Source organism: Neoarius graeffei, chromosome 22 (assembly GCF_027579695.1).
Source record: "Neoarius graeffei isolate fNeoGra1 chromosome 22, fNeoGra1.pri, whole genome shotgun sequence".
Lineage (NCBI taxonomy): Eukaryota > Metazoa > Chordata > Actinopteri > Siluriformes > Ariidae > Neoarius > Neoarius graeffei.
In genome coordinates, this window is record NC_083590.1 from 23530077 (window position 1) to 23550248 (window position 20172).

Consider the following 20172-nt stretch of genomic DNA (forward strand, 5'->3'; position numbering starts at 1 on the left):
AAAAAAACCCGACCTGGAATAAATGCTTATCCAGAATCTACACAGGCATTGAACATGAGCAGATACAGTGCAAAGCTATACAGTGTCTAAAGAATTTTCACCATTCTCAAAGTCAATGTCCTCCTCCAACTCGGACTTTTTCTTTATCTGCTCGAGCGTCAGCTCCTCCATACCTCCTGAGGATGAAAAAAAAAGAAAGGAAAGAGAAGATGTGCATTAGACGAGCATCTGAAAATCGTTCGTTATTATAAACTCCGTACTGGTTTATCCAGCTAATGCATCCAAGCCCTGAACGTGGTTTACTGTACATGCACGATAATTATCCAATCACGATCTAATTCCTGGAGTTACTAGATAATCAAGATACTACAATCATACACAAAGTCCAATAGAGACACTTTGGTTATAGACAAACAATCTGATTATTCATCAAATAGATCCTGAAAATCAGATTTTTATTATTTTTTTATAAACAAACTGGAGAGAGAAAATAAAACTTGTCTGTTTCTTTGGACTAAAACAGAAACAGCTCAAAGAAGTGTACAATTTTATTTTAAAATTTAGTTATACGCTGCAATTCCGCTATAATGAACTCTTACACATACTACGAACTTTTGCACATATCGAACCAAGTTCATGTCCCCTGCCTTTAGTGACAATGAGTCAGAGTCTTAAAAAAAAAAAACACATCACTGTGTAACGTTCACGCACAGGTTACAACTTGCACATCGCAGAATTAGGACTAATTACAACCCCGATTCCAAAAAAGTTGGGACAAAGTACAAATTGTAAATAAAAACGGAATGCAATAATTTACAAATCTCAAAAACTGATATTGTATTCACAATAGAACATAGACAACATATAAAACGTCGAAAGTGAGACATTTTGAAATTTCATGCCAAATATTGGCTCATTTGAAATTTCATGACAGCAACACATCTCAAAAAAGTTGGGACAGGGGCAATAAGAGGCTGGAAAAGTTAAAGGTACAAAAAAGGAACAGCTGGAGGACCAAATTGCAACTCATTAGGTCAATTGGCAATAGGTCATTAACATGACTGGGTATAAAAAGAGCATCTTGGAGTGACAGCAGCTCTCAGAAGTAAAGATGGGAAGAGGATCACCAATCCCCCTAATTCTGCACCGACAAATAGTGGAGCAATATCAGAAAGGAGTTCGACAGTGTAAAATTGCAAAGAGTTTGAACATATCATCATCTACAGTTAAACCCATGATAATTATTGATAGTAATAATAATTGATAATAATAATATTATTGTTAGTATTGATAGTAATAATAATTGATAGTTATGAGTTAAACCCATAATAATAATTAATCTCGAGGCTGATTCCTTTTTTGAACTTTTATTTCATTTTATTATTTTATTTCTACTATTGCTTAATTCTTATTATTTTTCTTCCCCAATTATTTTATGTAATTTTATTTTCTATTGTTTACTGTTCTGCTTTTACTTCTGTAAAGCACATTGAACTGCCACTGTGTATGAAATGTGCTATATAAATAAACTTGCCTTGCCTTACAGTGCATATCATCATCAAAAGATTCAGAGAATCTGGAAGAATCTCTGTGCATAAGGGTCAAGGCCGGAAAACCATACTGGGTGCCCGTGATCTTCGGGCCCTTAGACGGCACTGCATCACTTACAGGCATGCTTCTGTATTGGAAATCACAAAATGGGCTCAGGAATATTTCCAGAGAACATTATCTGTGAACACAATTCACCGTGCCATCCACCGTTTGTTAGGACTAGGACTGTTTTGGCCTCTAGAGGCCGCTGTTATTTCCTTTTCATGTCGTGTTTATTTTGGCCTCTAGAGGCCGCCACTGTTCCTGTGTTTTGTGTTTGTGTTAATTGCCTAATTATCTTCACCTGTGTCCTTAATTAGTTTGTCTATTTATACCCCTGAGTTCAGTCCTCTTGTCACGGAGTCTTTGTGCTGTTATGTTTATCTCCAGTTTCCTTTGTACTGTGTTTTTGATCTTCTTAGCTTTTGAATTTTTGCACTTTGCTTTTCTTTTGGATTTACTCTTTGGTTTTTTTTGTCTTTTGTTTTGCCCTGTATATAGTGTATATAGTTTAAATAAACCATTTGATTCTTTTTCTACTTCCGCCTCACGCCTCTGCATTTGAGTCATCCCCCTGGTGGCCTAGTGGGGGTTTGCTGGATTATCACACCAACGAACAACCAGGTTCGAATCCCAGCAAAACCCTAACAGAAAGACTCCGTCATGACCGACTCAGCAGAGGCTGCTTCAACTGTCTACCCGGCCAACCTTCAGGGAATTATGGCAGCTTTGACACGCTTCGGAGCGACCATGGACGCTCATGGACGTACGCTCACCAGCCAACGTGAGGCCCTCGCTCGCCACGAGGAACTGCTTCAGCAAATTGGGAAAACCCTGGCACAGCTGACATCTCTGCCTGCATCTCCTGCTCCTGATCCAGTTCCTGCTCCTGATCCAGCTCCCACTCCTGCTCCAGTGCCTCCTGCAATGCTGCCTTCTTCACCTCGCGAACCCAGCCTTCCTGCACCACAGAGGTATGACGGCAAGCACAGTGAGTGCCGAGAGTTCCTTACCCAGTGTCAACTCACCTTTGAGCTTCAGCCTACCACCTACACTACGGATCGCCGCAAGATTGCCTTTGTGATCACCTTATTAGCTGGTAAGGCGCGAGCCTGGGCTACTGCTATCTGGCAAAGACAGGGACCTGAGTGCTTTGATTTCCAGCTGTTTTCTGAAGAGATGCTTCGGGTCTTCGATCAGGCAGACATCAGTACCGACGCAGCCCGAAAGCTCATGTCCATCCGGCAAGGAGGAAGCGTCGCAGATTACGCCATCTCGTTCCGAACACTCGCAGCAGTAAGTGGATGGAACGAGACTGCCCTGGTGTCAGCCTTCCACCATGGTCTGTCTGACCCCATCAAGGACGGTCTGGCCTCTATTGGATGCCCAAGTGACCTCGAAACCCTCATCTCACATGCTATTCGTCTGGACAACAGGATGAGAGAACGCCACCAAGCCTTGAGCCCCCCCAGCCTCCCTACCTCTACCTGGAGACCGTCTACCTCCTTCAGTGACTGTCCAGAACCCATGCAAGTGGGTCGTACTCGCCTCTCCGCATCTGAGAGGGAGCGCAGAAGGAGAGACAAGTGCTGCATCTACTGTGGCAATCCTGGTCACTTCCGAGCATCATGTCCCGAACTCTTGGGAAAAGGACCGCCCCGTCCAGCCGAGGGAGGGTTGTGACGGGGCCTACCCTCTCTCCCGGACTCCCTGGCCAAGGAATCTACATCCCGGTCTCCATCTCCTGGGGTGAGTCTGTCCACTCTTGTCAAGCTTTGATAGACTCAGGGGCGGCTGGGAACTTTATGGATATTCACTTCGCCCAAAGCATCAATATTCCGACTGCACCTCTTGAAGTCCCACTGTCTGTGTCTGCCCTCGATGGCCAAGCGTTAGGTGATGGAAGAGTCACTCAAGTTACTTCTCCAGTTTTCCTCCAGTCTCAAGGTCACAAGGAAGAAATATCCCTGCACCTGATTCCTTCACCTGAGTTCCCAGTTATTCTAGGCCTTCCTTGGCTTACTCGCCACAACCCTCGCATAGACTGGGTAACAAGCCAGGTTGTGGAATGGGGCCCTGCATGCCATGCCTCTTGTCTGCTCTCTAGCTCTCCTGTGTCTCCTGCCGAGCCCCCTGATCTCACCGAGTTATCTCAAGTTCCCACAGAGTACTGGGATCTCAAGGAGGTATTCAGCAAGAGCAGGGCCGCCGTTCTTCCTCCGCACCGGGCCTACGACTGTGCCATCGACTTGCTCCCTGGGACTACCCCTCCTCGTGGCAGACTGTTTTCACTCTCTCAGCCAGAACGCAAGGCCATGGAGGAATACCTCAAAGATGCCCTGGTCTCTGGGTTTATTCGACCCTCCACTTCACCTGCTGGAGCCGGCTTCTTCTTTGTCGGCAAGAAGGATGGGGGGCTCCGACCATGTATTGATTACAGGGGCCTGAATAAGATCACTGTGCGCAACCGATATCCCCTTCCGCTGATGTCCACAGCTTTCGACCTGCTCCAAGGCGCCACCGTCTTCACCAAGTTGGACCTACGGAACGCATACCACCTCATCCGTATCCGACAGGGAGACGAGTGGAAGACTGCCTTTAACACCCCGTCTGGGCACTACGAATACCAGGTGATGCCCTTCGGACTCACCAACGCACCAGCTGTTTTTCAGGCCCTAATCAATGACGTCTTAAGGGACATGATTAACCTATACGTTTTTGTCTACCTCGACGACATCCTTATCTTCTCCAAGACCGTGCAGGAGCACCGCCACCATGTCCGCCAGGTTCTCCAGAGGCTGCTACAGAACAATCTGTTCGCCAAGGCCCAGAAATGCGAATTTCATGTTCCCGAGGTCTCCTTTCTGGGATTTATTGTACGGACAGGCCAACTCCAAATGGACCCTGCCAAGACCCTGGCCGTCCAGGATTGGCCTACTCCCAAGTCCGTTAAGGAGGTTCAGCGGTTCTTAGGATTCGCTAACTTCTACCGCAAGTTCATCAGGAACTTCAGTTCTGTGGCAGCACCCATGTCAGACCTCACCAAAGGGACAGGTGGATCTTATGGCTGGTCTCCTCAGGCAGAAAAGGCGTTCAAAGACCTCAAGGACCGCTTCTGCACGGCACCCATTCTGGTTCTCCCGGACACCTCCCAACCATTCATCGTGGAGGTGGACGCCTCGGACAGTGGTGTCGGCGCGGTGCTCTCTCAACGTTCGGAAGGAAAGCTGCACCCCTGCGCTTACTTCTCCCACCGCCTGAGTCCTGCTGAGTCCCGGTACGATGTGGGGGATCGAGAACTGCTAGCGGTCAAACTGGCCCTTGAGGAGTGGAGGCACTGGCTGGAGGGAGCACAACATCCATTCCTGGTTTGGACTGACCACAAGAACCTGGAGTACCTCCAGCAAGCCAAGAGACTGAACCCTCGACAGGCTAGGTGGGCCCTGTTTTTCAGTCGGTTTGACTTCACCCTCTCATACCGCCCCGGCTCCAAGAACACCAAACCTGACGCACTGTCCAGACTGTTCTCTGCCACTAACAGGGAGAATGAAGTCGGGCCTATTATCCCTGTGTCCCGGATTGTGGCCCCTGTCCGCTGGGGTATTGAGGAGGCTGTCCGACGAGCCCAACGCCAGGACCCCGGTCCTGGGACGGGGCCACCAGGCCTCTTGTACGTCCCACATCAAGCCCGGGCCAAGGTTCTCCAGTGGGGTCACTCTTCCCCTCTCACCGCCCACCCGGGAGCTCGGAGGACCCTGGACTTCCTGAAAAGACGCTTCTGGTGGCCTAACATGGAGAAGGAAGTAAGGTCATTTGTCCTGTCCTGTGAGGTTTGCACCAGAACCAAGAACCCACGACAGCGTCCCCAGGGTCTCCTGCATCCTCTGACCATTCCCCGGCGTCCCTGGTCCCACGTGGCAGTCGACTTTATCACGGGTCTCCCTGAGTCACAAGGTAACACGGTCATTTTGGTCTTAGTTGACAGATTCTCCAAGGCCTGCCGCTTCATACCACTGTGCAAACTCCCCTCTGCTCTTGAAACTGCGAAACTTTTGTTTAATCATGTCTTCCGAGTCTTTGGTCTTCCACAGGACATCGTCTCAGACCGAGGGCCCCAGTTCTCCTCCCGAGTGTGGCACGGGTTCTGCAAGGTCATCGGAGCCACTGCCAGCCTCTCCTCTGGGTTTCACCCACAGTCCAATGGTCAGACAGAGAGGCTCAACCAGGACCTGGAAACCACCCTGCGAGGCCTGGCTATGGATAACCCGACATCGTGGAGCACCTGGCTGCCATGGGCGGAGTACGCCCACAACACCCTGCAGTCATCGGCCACCAAGCTGTCGCCATTCCAGTGCCAATTCGGGTTCCAGCCACCTCTGTTCCCGGACCAGGAGGAGGACGCGGGGGTGCCCTCGGTCAACCAATATGTGAGACGGTGTCGCAAGACCTGGAGCATGGTCAGGAAGACCCTCATACAGACCTCCAGAACCAACCAGACTCAGGCCAACCGCCATAGGAGACCTGCACACGCTTTCCGCCCTGGGCAGCGTGTTTGGCTGTCCACTAAGGACCTTCCACTGCGGGTGGAGAACCGCAAGCTTGCTCCTCGCTACATTGGCCCCTTCAAGGTGGTGCGCAGGGTGAACCCTGTCTCCTACCGGCTCCAGTTGCCCCGGACTCTGAGGATCAACCCCACTTTCCATGTTTCCCTGTTACGGCCCGTACTGACGTCTACGTATGCCCCTGCCCCTAGGAACCCCCCACCCCCCCGCATCTTCCAGGGGCAGACTGTGTTCACTGTGAATCGCCTGCTTGACTCCCGCCGGGTCCGCGGCGGGTTGCAATATCTGGTGGACTGGGAGGGCTATGGTCCTGAGGAGCGCTGCTGGGTTCCTGCTCGGGATGTCCTTGATAAAGAACTATGTCGGGACTTCCATTCGGCCCATCCGGATCGCCCTGGGAACGTCAGGAGACGCTCCTAGAGGGGGGGGTCCTGTTAGGACTAGGACTGTTTTGGCCTCTAGAGGCCGCTGTTATTTCCTTTTCATGTCGTGTTTATTTTGGCCTCTAGAGGCCGCCACTGTTCCTGTGTTTTGTGTTTGTGTTAATTGCCTAATTATCTTCACCTGTGTCCTTAATTAGTTTGTCTATTTATACCCCTGAGTTCAGTCCTCTTGTCACGGAGTCTTTGTGCTGTTATGTTTATCTCCAGTTTCCTTTGTACTGTGTTTTTGATCTTCTTAGCTTTTGAATTTTTGCACTTTGCTTTTCTTTTGGATTTACTCTTTGGTTTTTTTTGTCTTTTGTTTTGCCCTGTATATAGTGTATATAGTTTAAATAAACCATTTGATTCTTTTTCTACTTCCGCCTCACGCCTCTGCATTTGAGTCATCCCCCTGGTGGCCTAGTGGGGGTTTGCTGGATTATCACACCAACGAACAACCAGGTTCGAATCCCAGCAAAACCCTAACACCGTTGCCAGCTAAAACTCTATAGTTCAAAGAAGAAGCCGTATCTAAACACAATCCAGAAGCGCAGACGTCTTCTCTGGGCCAAGGCTCATTTAAAATGGACTGTGGCAAAGTGGAAAACTGTTCTGTGGTCAGACGAATCAAAATTTGAAGTTCTTTATGGAAATCAGGGACGCCGTGTCATTCGGACTAAAGAGGAGAAGGACGACCCAAGTTGTTATCAGCGCTCAGTTCAGAAGCCTGCATCTCTGATGGTATGGGGTTGCATTAGTGCGTGTGGCATGGGCAGCTTACACATCTGGAAAGACACCATCAATGCTGAAAGGTATATCCAGGTTCTAGAGCAACATATGCTCCCATCCAGACGACGTCTCTTTCAGGGAAGACCTTGCATTTTCCAACATGACAATGCCAAACCACATACTGCATCAATTACAGCATCATGGCTGCGTAGAAGAAGGGTCCGGGTACTGAACTGGCCAGCCTGCACTCCAGATCTTTCACCCATAGAAAACATTTGGCGCATCATAAAACGGAAGATACGACAAAAAAGACCTAAGACAGTTGAGCAACTAGAATCCTACATTAGACAAGAATGGGTTAACATTCCTATCCCTAAACTTGAGCAACTTGTCTCCTCAGTCCCCAGACGTTTACAGACTGTTGTAAAGAGAAAAGGGGATGTCTCACAGTGGGAAACATGGCCTTGTCCCAACTTTTTTGAGATGTGGTGTTGTCATGAAATATAAAAAAATCACCTAATTTTTCTCTTTAAATGATACATTTTCTCAGTTTAAACATTTGATATGTCATCTATATTCTATTCTGAATAAAATATGGAATTTTGAAACTTCCACGTCATTACATTCCGTTTTTATTTACAATTTGTACTTTGTCCCAACTTTTTTGGAATCGGGGTTGTACTATGCACCTGTTCCGGATTAGAGTGCAATCACAGCATGCACTTATAACAACTCTCTAAACACACAGACTTGGCGGAGTATACCTCGTGTCTCACATTACCAAGCCTTGTATTTGTGTACTGCCTTTCTAGTTTTGACTTTGTTTTGTGTATTTGACTCTGCCTCCGCCATTCTGTTTATACCTCGCCTGTTTCACGACCCTGCCTTTGTCTTACATTTTTGAACTGTTTACCTGCCTGTTTGTAAATAAACACTCTTTCTGAAGTTACAGCCGTCATTGACCTGCTTACACGACATGCTGAGCCATGTGTTCCTCTTCCCCCCAGAGACAAACAATAAGTAAACAAATCTGCAGTCAAGTTAACAATACGTGTTAACGATATAAAACAAAGGCTTAACTAGCCTAGTGTAGGTGTCGATCACTGACAATTATCAAGAACGGTGATCAAAGGGCTGATAAAAAGATGAAATTACTGCTGATACCGCTAAACTTAACACCTAGTTAAGGCGTACCAGTGGCATTTGTATACCCCCTACTCCACCCTCTACAGGGACCAATGAAAACCGCACTTGTCTGGACTCCAAGAGGTGAAAAACGCCTGAGAGGATGTCCCAAAAAAGACAGAGAGTCACATTTAAAGAAGAAGCTCTCAAGAGACATAACATTCAATGGAGTTCAACAGTCTTTCTCGCAGCCGACAGAGGAAGATGGCGAGAACTTGTGGCCCTTTGCCCATCCTGGGACTTGAGGAGCTAACTAACCCCACCCAGCCCCACTTAAATGACATCATCAGTGATTTGAAACACATAAATGAACTGAATGGTGATTAAGAAAACGTAGCGAGTCGGTGGGTGGACACCGACAGCGAATGATACACCGGTAACCTCCGTCATTTCAATAACAGGTGAAGAAATCATCGACTCTGTTCGTGATCCTTTAACTCAGTCAGTGAATTGCGATCGTGACTCGGAAGGAGAAATTTGTGAGATTCGTGAGGAGGAGGAGTATGTGCCTAAAACATCGCATATAAAACAACATGAGTGTTTGGTGTATGACAAGTGGGTCCATTTTAGTATTACGAACTTTTCAGGATAAACTATTTGAACGTCCCCCAAGGAGTTTATTATAACAGGGTTGCAGTGTACTTAAACTAGAAACTCCAGTACTTGTAGCTGAGCTACAGCCCGCCACTGTTTTCACATCATGTCATATCATGTATATCATAGGAAATATTATTGTTGACAGAGAGCAGAAAGCATACTTGAATCAGAATTAATAGATGTGATGGAATAGGAACAAATAAATGTGTTTAGATATTTAAATTATAGGCATTTTTTAAAAATCTGAATACATGTAAACTCATTCCTCGAAGCTGCAGTGTCCTGACTGGATGAGAAGAATAAGTACAATAGGCCATAGGCAGAAATTGGTCACGTGTCAGTTTTCCCCATAGCAACAAGCCCGTGGTGGGCAAGCTAACTTGACATTCCTTGACAACCATAAGAGTTTGACTGGCGATGCGAAGCAATCCATTTCTAGAATAGCTGGTTTTACCTTTTCTACTGTCTTTTTTGACCCAAATTTTCGTTTGCACTTGGAAAAAGTTTGTGGTTTTAAATTCTGTCGTAAGTTAAAGCGAATCATTGGTCGTAAAAAAAAAATAAAATTTTTTTTTTGGACTCAAGTTGGTCGCCGCCGAAAGAAATTCACATGCGAAATGGCGGATATATCTGTACAGTGGTGCTTGAAAGTTTGTGAACCCTTTAGAATTTTCTATATTTCTGCATAAATATGACCTAAAACAACATCAGAATTTCACACAAGTCCTAAAAGTAGATAAAGAGAACCCAGTTAAACAAATAAGACAAAACTATTACACTCGGTCAGTTATTTATTGAGGAAAATGATCCAATATTACATATCTGTGAGTGGCAAAAGTATGTGAACCTTTGCTTTCAGTATCTGGTGTGACCCCCTTGTGCAGCAATAACTGCAACTAAACGTTTGCGGTAACTGTTGATCAGTCCTGCACACCGGCTTGGAGGAATTTTAGCCCGTTCCTCTGTACAGAACAGCTTCAACTCTGGGATGTTGGTGGGTTTCCTCACATGAACTGCTCGCTTCAGGTCCTTCCACAACATTCCCATTGGATTAAGGTCAGGACTTTGACTTGGCCATTCCAAAACATTAACTTTATCCTTCTTTAACCATTCTTTGGTAGAACGACTTGTGTGCTTAGGGTCCTTGTCTTGCTACATGACCCACCTTCTCTTGAGATTCAGTTCATGGATAGATGTCCTGACATTTTCCTTTAGAATTTGCTGGTATAATTCAGAATTCATTGTTCCATCAACGATGGCAAGCCGTCCTGGCCCAGATGCAGCAAAACAGGCCCAAACCATGATACTACCACCACCATGTTTCACAGATGGGATAAGGCTCTTATGCTGGAATGCAGTGTTTTCCTTTCTCCAAACATAATGCTTCTCATTTAAACCAAAAAGTTCTATTTTGGTCTCATCCGTCCACAAAACATTTTTCCAATAGCCTTCTTGTCCACGTGATCTTTAGCAAACTGCAGATGAGCAGCAATGTTCTTTTTGGAGCGCAGTGGCTTTCTCCTTGCAACTCTGCCATGCATGCCATTGTTGTTCAGTGTTCTCCTGATGGTGGACTCATGAACATTAACCAATATGAGAGAGGCCTTCAGTTGCTTAGAAGTTACCCTGGGGTCCTTTGTGACATCGCCGACTATTAAATGCCTTGCTATTCGAATGATCTTTGTTGGTCGACCATTCCTGGGGAGGGTAACAATGGTCTTGAATTTCCTCCATTTGTACACAATCTGTCTGACTGTGGATTGGTGGAGTCCAAACTCTTTAGAGATGGTTTTGTAACCTTTTCCAGCCTGATGAGCATCAACAATACATTTTCTGAGGTCCTCAGAAATCCCCTTTGTTCGTGCCATGACACACTTCCACAAACATGTGTTGTGAAGATCAGACTTTGATAGATCCCTGTTCTTTAAATAAAACAGGGTGCCCACTCACACCTGATTGTCATCCCATTGATTGAAAACACCTGACTCTAATTTCACCTTCAAATTAACTGCTAATCCTAGAGGTTCACATACTTTTGCCACTCACAGATATGTAATATTGGATCATTTTCCTCCATAAATAAATGACCAAGTGTAATAGTTTTGTCTCGTTTGTTTAACCGAGTTCTCTTTATCTACTTTTAGGACTTGTGTGAAAATCTGATGATGTTTTAAGTCATATTTAAGCAGAAACAGAGAAAATTCTAAAGGGTTCACAAACTTTCAAGCACCACTGTATTTATATATCTGTATTTATTTTCAAGAATCTTCACACATTAAGTGAATGATAAAAGGTAGAAAAGGAGAAATTAAGTTATAAACATACCTGAGAAATCCGCCATTTCGCACGTGAATTTCTTTCGGCAGTGACCAACTTGAGTCCAAAAAAAAAGTTTGTTTTTTTTACGGCCAATGATTCGCTTTAACTTACGACAGAATTTAAAACCACAAACTTTTTCCAAGTACACATGAAAATTTGGGTCAAAAAAGACAGTAGAAAAGGTAAAACCAGCTATACTAGAAATGGATTGCTTCGCATCGCCAGTCAAACTCTTATGGTTGTCAAGGAATGTCAAGTTAGCTTGCCCACCACGGGCTTGTTGCTATGGGGAAAATTGACATGTGACCAATTCCTGCAAATGGCCTATTCCTCTCTTCCATCTATATCAATGATGCTACTCATACACACACACACACACACACACACACACACACACACACACACACACACACAGAGTGATCATGTCCAAGCCCTTTTCTGAGGTCTAACTGACCTCGTATTCACAGAAGGAAAATGAAGGGAAAAACCTGGTAGGAAAGGATAGTTGGTGTTGCTGCCTCTCAGGCTCTCAGATGGAGGTCCAGGCTGCCGTTGCATTGATAAAGAGTTCTTTGCTGACAAGCCGGTGTGCTCCAGTAACACCTTAAACAGAGAGAGAAACATGTTAATAATAATAATAAGAAGAAGAAGAAGAAGAAGAAATGCTCATATGGATTTGAAGCATCAAATCCATCTTTTTAGTTTTATAGAAATAACTATAATGTTCATGACATTTGATTCTGAATGATCAGTGATAGAGGAAAAAAAAATCACAATAATTCCTCTCCATTCTTGGGTGTGTGTATATCAAATCTAATATATGATTATACACTCACTGGCCACTTTAATCAGAACTCGTTCATCTGTTCTTAGACATCCTCTTCCTTTGTCATTTTAAGTACTGTAAACTGTCATATTTGCACTGTTAATATCATAGCTATCTGTAAACTGTCTTATTGCACTATCATACCAAGTCAGATCATCTGTTTTTTAGTTGCCTACATACTGAAAATAGGCATCTGTACATGCCAATGCTACCTCGATCACTTGCAGCTAGTCACTTTATTCTCAACCCGGTTACTGCTATGCACCTGTGTTCCTTCAGGGACTTGCACAAGTTTATGTATAGTTTATGTATCGTTGTCAGTAGTTTTTTAGTAGTAGTTTTATTGTATATATTTTCCTATGTTTATTTTAGTATTTGTGTGTGCACTTTATGGTGAAGCTTTAAATCTCATTGTACTTGTATAATGACAATAAAGGCTTTCTATTCTACAACCCCTGGCAAAAAGTATGGAATCACCAGTCTTGGATGAGCACTCATTCACACGTTTTATTCTGTAGAACAAACTCAGATCACAAACATGATACAATAATAAAGTCATTCCAAAATGCACCTTCTTGGCCTTCAGAAACACTAAAAGAAATGAAGAAAAAGCATTGTGGAAGTCAGTAAATGTTACTTTTATAGACCAAGCACAGGGAAAAAAAATATGGAATCACTCAATTCTGAGGAAAAAAATATGGAATCATGAAAAACAGACAAACAAAAGAACATTCAAAACATCACTAGTACTTAGTTGCACCACCTCTGGCTTTTATAACGGCTTGCAGTCTCTTAGGCATGGACTTGATGAGTGACAAACAGTATTCTTCATCAATCTGGTGCCAACTCTCTTTGATTGCAGTTGCCAGATCAGCTTTGCAGGCCGGAGCCTTGTCGCGGACCATTTTTTTCAATTTCCACCACAAGTTTTCTATTGGGTTGAGATCTGGACTATTTGCAGGCCATGACATTGACTGGATGTGTCTTTCACCAAGGAATGCTTTCACGGTTTTTGCTCTATGGCACGATGCATTGTCATCTTGGAAAATTATTTCATCATCCCCAAACATCTTTTCAACTGAAGGGATAAGAAAACTGTCCAAAATGTCAATGTAAACCTGTGCATTTATTGAAGAAGTAACCACAGCCATCTCCCCAGTGCCTTTGCCTGACCTGCAGCCCCATATCATCAAGGATTGTGGAAATTTGGATGTTTTCTTCAGGCAGTCCTCTTCATAAATCTCACTGGAACGGCACCAAACAAAAGTTCCAGCATCATCGCCTTGTCCAATGCAGATTCGCGATTCATCACTGAAGATAACTTTCATCCAGTCATCCACAGTCCATGATTGCTTCTCCTTAGCCCATTGTAGTCTTGTTCTTTTCTGTTTAGGTGTCAATGATGGTTTTCTTTTAGCTTTCCTATATGAAAATCCCATTTCCTTTAGGCGATTTCTCACGGTTCGGTCACATACTTGTACATCGACTCCAGCTTCCTCCCATTTATGCTTCATTTGTTTTGTTGTACTTTTTCGGTTTTCAAGACATACGGCCTTAAGTTTTTTGTCTTGACGCTTTGATGTCTTCTTTGGTCTACCAGTACGCTTGGCTTTAAAAACCTTCCCATGCTGTTTGTACTTGGTCCATATCTTAGATACAGCTGACTGTGAACAGCCCACATCTTTGGCAACCATGCGTGAAGAGTTACCTTCTTTAAGAAGTTTGACAATCCTCTCTTTTGTTTCAAGAGACATCTCTCTTGTTGGAGCCATGATTCTTGCCAATCCACTTGGTCCAGCAGCCCTCCAAGGTGTGATAACTGCGCTGTTTCTAACTGCAGACTAACGAGCAGATCTAATCTGAGGCAGGTGTCAATTTAGGGAAAGGAAATTGACTGGGCGAGTTCTTATTTTCTACCTGAAAATTGAGTGATTCCATATTTTTTTCCTCAGAATTGAGTGATTCTATATTTTTTTCCCTGTGCTTGGTCTATAAAAGTAACATTTGCTGACTATCACAATGTATTTTCTTCGTTTATTTTAGTATTTCTGAAGGCCAAGAAGGTGCACTCTGGAATGACTTTATTATTGTATCATGTTTGTGATCTCAGTTTGTCTCATCTCATCTCATTATCTGTAGCCGCTTTATCCTTCTACAGGGTCGCAGGCAAGCTGGAGCCTATCCCAGCTGACTACGGGCGAAAGGCGGGGTACACCCTGGACAAGTCACCAGGTCATCACAGGGCTGACACATAGACACAGACAACCATTCACACTCACATTCACACCTACGGTCAATTTAGAGTCACCAGTTAACCTAACCTGCATGTCTTTGGACTGTGGGGGAAACCGGAGCACCCGGAGGAAACCCACACGGACACGGGGAGAACAAGCAAACTCCGCACAGAAAGGCCCTCGCCGGCCCCGGGGCTCGAACCCAGGACCTTCTTGCTGTGAGGCGACAGCGCTAACCACTACACCACCGTGCCGCCCTATCTCAGTTTGTTCTACAGAATAAAACGTCTGAATGAGTGCTCATCCAAGACTGGCGATTCCATACTTTTTGCCAGGGGTTGTATTCTATTCTAAGATTCCTGTTCTTGGCTGCAGGAGTGTTCTGCTGCTGCTGCATACCGAGATGCTTTTCTGCTCATCGCGGTTGTAAAGAGTTGCTATGAGTTCCTGGCAGCTCGAACCACTCTCTTACCAACAAGGCGTTTGTTTCCACCCACAGAACTGTCACTCACTCAGTGTTTTTCGTACCATTCTGTTTGTATAAACTCTCGAGACTGTCGTGTGTGAAAACCCCAGGAGATCAGCAGTTTCTGAAACACTCAAACCAGCAGTCTCCATGCCACAGTGAAAGAAAGTCACACTTTGAGATCACAATTATGTTATTGCCTTGTGGCTACGCTATTCTGTTTATGATGATGTTTTGATGATTGCATTTTTTTTTTTTTTGGTTTTTTATATCTTCTTTACTGTTCGGAATAAAGCAATCAATCAAACAATTTTTCCCATCCTGATGTTTGACGTGAACGTGAACCGAAGCTCTTGATTTGTATCTGCATGATTTTATGCATCAAGGGACTGGCTGATTAGAGAACTGCATAAGAGAGCAGGTGGATGGGTATTCCTAATCAAGTGGCCAGTGAGTGTAGATTAGATGTAAGGGTTAACATGGACGCGTTTTGTTTTACCTCCGTGAAATCCAGCAGCATGCCGGTGGTGGGATCTCTCACTACAGACAGACCCGAGTGTAGAGGAGTCAGCGAACAGTGCAACAACGAGTCCACTTGTCTGTCCCTTTTCGTCAGTCTGAGAGATTAAAAATAGATATTATTCTGATGCTGATGCACACATCACAGCTAATACTGACCTAGCCGAAAATGTCATTTAAGGAATACAGATGTCTCAATATACTTTGCAGGACAAAGGGACTGTAAAATGGACTCGGACTGGGACACTGGCTGCCAACTGGTATTTCATTGGATCTGAATCTAGGATGCAAGAGCATGATCAGGACGTGTGGTTTCATACTTAAGAAACTTCTGGAAGGCGTCCGTTGTATCATGTATGGGCATCCATGCGGGATCCTGCAGGAAACGTTTCTCTACCTCCATCTTCAGGTCCAGACTGCATGGAGGAAGCCCGTGAGGAAGCTGAAAGAACGAAAGATCCATGAATCCCAGAAACTCCTATTCAAGCATTCAAATTCACATGCGGAATCTCCACGGAATAAAAGAGGCAGTAATGGGTCAGTGCTTAACGTGCTGGGGTACTGATCAGAAAGTCAGGACTTTAAACACCAACACTGCCAAGCTGCCACTGTACCACCCTCGAGCAAGACCCTGAACCTTATCTCTGGATTATAGCTGACCCAAGAAGCTGGGATATGCTGAAGAGAGGAATGTTGCTGGACTGCAACAAATACTTGTTTTCTTCTTTTTAAAACAGTTCAGGATGTTCTGTTATTTAAAAAAAAAATCAAAAACCAAAACCCCAAAATGTTCTCTCTTAAGGTTATGAGTTCAGACCCCAGCACTGCCGAGGGGTCCTTGAGGAACATCATTAATCCTCAACTGCTCAAATTGTAATGACCTGAAGGGGACGACCATGGCCTGAATAGAATATCTTTATCGTCAATGTAACATGTACAACGAAACTGGAGTGCAATCCTCATCAGTGCAAAACAAACTAATAAAAGGATTTAAATTAAGCTAAAACTTAAAGTGCGTATCACGGGTAAATTCAGGAGCGAGATCAATGTAATTCTCCTATTTTATATTAAACTTTGGTCAAATATCTGTCACATTTTGTGCAATTTTTTTACCTTGCGCAATACCAGAAAAATTCAGTTGAAATCAAGCCATGTGAGGCGAATTGGTCTGCCTCTGAAAAAACTTGGCATTTGGATTTCCCGGCAAACACTGATTTTCGTGACGTCGCGTGCAGGACGCCTCCCTCTGAATCCTACGTCTGCGCTGGTTTGTTTATGAGAAAACGACCTGGTGGTTTTCTGCAAATTTCTTCAACGTTATCTCGTAATTATTAAAATGGTTAACAGATGTATCGTAGGAGGGTGTAGCAACACCAATCTTGATGGGATTAGTACTCATCGTTTCCCAAAAGACCGGACAATGAGAGAGAAATGGGAGCGCTTGGTCTACACAGGCTGTGCACTGAAACCGTGCAAAGCTCTCGCAGCCTGCTGGCGCTTCCGCAGGTAACGTCACGAATCTGGCTCCAGACTCCCTTGGGATTTTTCCAGACACGTTTTGTTATTTTATTTTGTTCTGCTGTAGACAGATGGCCTTGTGCAAAATTACCATTCTGGATGAGTGTGTAAAGGGACATACTTTCATATAAAAAAAAAAATTGGTCCAGGATATGCACTTTAAACTATATAAAAATGAAAAAAACAGTCAAACTCACAGAGACAACAAGTAAACCAACAAACTCAAACTAACAAACTAATATTTAAAAACAAACAAACAAAAAAACCCAGCTTCTTGAAGTTTAGAGAAGCAGGCTTGGGCCCAAAGGGTTGCTGGTTCAATTCCCGGGACTGGCAGAAAAAAATGTGAGGGGAGTTGAATGACAACTGCTGCCCACTGCTCTAGGTATGTATGTATGTATGCATGCATGCATGCATGTGTGTGTTCACTACTTCAGATAGGTTGAATGCAGAGAAGGAATTTCACTGTGCTTAAATGTACACGTGACAAAAATAAAGGCTTCTATACGTGGATAAAAGTATAAAACAAATGATTTAAGATGAACATATCTATAAGAGTCTCAAAGCATGGTTGTGGTTCTCCATCCATCATAAATAAGCGATTATCCCATGCAGGGTCGTGGGCAAACTGGAGCCTATTCCAGCTGACTATGGGTGAGAGGCGGAGTACACCCTGGACAAGCTGCCAGATCATCACAGGGCTGACACACAACCAGTCACACCTACGGTCAATTTAGAATCTCCAATTAACCTAACCTGCATGTCTTTGGACTGTGGGGGAAACCGGAGCACCCGGAGGAAACCCACATAGGCATGGGGAGAACATGCAACAGTTACAGTTTATTTTCTCTGTTGTTGACCTCGTCAACGAAGAGGCAGAGTGAATCGCTGGTGGATCACTCTGCTGAACTCCTTTTTGGACTGTGTCAATCTCTTTGCCTGGTCCACTGATGTTCCCAACAACCGTACGATCTTTATCCGTGGATCCCTGTAATATCTCCTACTCGGCTTCGCAAATAGGACCTTCTTTGTGATTGCAGTGTTGTCAGCTCTACATATATGCGCAATGTACTTCAGATATTGTGAGTAAATGAAATCTCTGAGGGGTATCGTCTTCCACACAGAAAGGCCCCTATCAGCGACTGGCCTCAAACCCAGAACCTTCTTGCTGTGAGGCAACAGTGCTAACCACTACACCACCATGCCGACCGGTTGTGGTTCTCGGACTTGTTTCTGATCAGCTGGTGAAAACCTTGTTCCTTTAAACAGCTCTTTAACATTCGGTCTCACTTATAAGTGAATAAAAGTGACACTCTGAGAATCTGGCGGCATGGTGGTGTAGTGGTTAGCGCTGTCGCCTCATAGCAAGAAAGTCCGGGTTCGAGCCCCGTGGCCGGCGAGGGCCTTTCTGTGCGGAGTTTGCATGTTCTTCCCGTGTCCGCGTGGGTTTCCTCCGGGTGCTCCGGTTTCCCCCACAGTCCAAAGACATGCAGGTTAGGTTAACTGGTGACTCTAAATTGACCGTAGGTGTGAATGTGAATGGTTGTCTGTGTCTATGTGTCAGCCCTGCAACCCTGTAGGACAGGATACTTGTGGCACTTGTGTTTTTGCTGAAAATATATTTCTTGGGCGGCACGGTGGTGTAGTGGTTAGTGCTGTCGCCTCACAGCAAGAAGGTCCGGGTTTGAGCCCCGTGGCCGGCGAGGGCCTTTCTGTGTGGAGTTTGCATGTTCTCCCCGTGTCCGCATGGGTTTCCCCCACAGTCCAAAGACATGCAGGTTAGGTTAACTGGTGACTCTAAATTGACCGTAGGTGTGAATGTGAGTGTGAATGGTTGTCTGTGTCTATGTGTCAGCTCTGTGATGACCTGGCGACTTGTCCAGGGTGTACCCCGCCTTTCGCCCGTAGTCAGCTGGGATAGGCTCTAGCTTGCCTGCGACCCTGTAGAACAGGATAAAGCGGCTAGAGATAATGAGATGAGACTCTGAGAATCTGATGTAAAAAGCATGAGGTTTGGGTGTGTTCTCACTGTGCTCTGTGGTGGGAAAGGTGTGCAGCTGGAGTGAGGATGTGTGAGGAGCTCAAACTTCCCTGAACAGCCCATCTCCAGCAGGGACAGAGGCAGATCATCAGGGCCAGGGGCTGGCAAATCTACACACACACAATGAGGAAATGAAAGTATGCTGCACCAGGAAGTAAAATTAATAAAAATGCACTCTCTCAAATCTCTCAAAGTTCTCTCTAAATCTGTCAGAAACGTTAGCAAAACAAAAACACATTAACTACAAACTACAACACTCACAATGAATCATTCACGCTAGTCAAGTTAGCTAACCATGTACCGAATCTCAAATTACTACCATTCACACAAAGTGCACTACATAGGGCGTGTTATACCATCCACTCACACCCTACATAGTGCACATATATAGGGAATTGGAATCCATTTAAGATTCAACCAGCTGATTTGTCATTTTTTCGCTATTTTAAATGAACGCCACTGCTATATTAAAAAAAATAAAATGACCGATTACTTAAATTTATATAAAATATATAACATATCTAATATACAATACAATATATGTCTTGCTAACTCACTTATCTTCTCCATTCCAAACTGCTGCTCTTTTATTTCAGTCACTAAAGTTGCAGAAAGGAGGAGGGGGGAAAAAAAAGCGACGCGTAAACAGGAAGTGACGCACAGGAAGTTCGTGGACTATTCGTTTTAAAGCGAGTTGTCATCACTGAGTTCGATGTAAAATCTGGCCGCCATCTTACCACTCCCATCGCGTGTATTTGGTTTATGTGTTAAACCGTCGTATCTGATCAAATTTGCCCCAAGAAAAGTATCTCCTGACTTCCCCTCCTTTCATTACCTCCTCTTATTTTCTCAACTTCACCCACATTCCTTAGGGTAGTATTTCACTGGGCTGCGACTAGTTGGATACACAACAATTGCAATAAAATATGCGAATTAGCGAGAATTTTCACTTGGAATCACACTGAATTGATATTCGCATATTTTATCGTGGCAGCACGGTGGTGTAGTGGTTAGCGCTGTCGCTTCACAGCAAGAAGGTCCGGGTTCGAGCCCCGTGGCCGGCTAGAGCCTTTCTGTGCGGAGTTTGCATGTTCTCCCCGTGTCCGCGTGGGTTTCCTCCGGGTGCTCCGGTTTCCCCCACAGTCCAAAGACATGCAGGTTAGG

General features: G+C 44.7%; 1 protein-coding gene across 1 annotated transcript in view; it reads right to left on the bottom strand.

The window, feature by feature from the left end:
• The window catches only part of skic2 (SKI2 subunit of superkiller complex), a 79657-nt gene extending 59996 nt beyond the window's left edge, over positions 1–19661 (bottom strand). Inside the window, exons 1-6 of the mRNA XM_060904656.1 lie at positions 19566–19661; positions 18997–19118; positions 15770–15891; positions 15430–15547; positions 11893–12007; positions 102–176 (exon numbers count right to left, since the gene is read on the bottom strand). Coding sequence (XP_060760639.1) covers positions 102–176; positions 11893–12007; positions 15430–15547; positions 15770–15891; positions 18997–19118; positions 19566–19578 — 565 coding nt within the window. The 5' untranslated portion in view covers positions 19579–19661. The remainder of the gene's footprint in view (positions 1–101; positions 177–11892; positions 12008–15429; positions 15548–15769; positions 15892–18996; positions 19119–19565) is intronic.
• Positions 19662–20172: the final 511 nt, after the last annotated feature.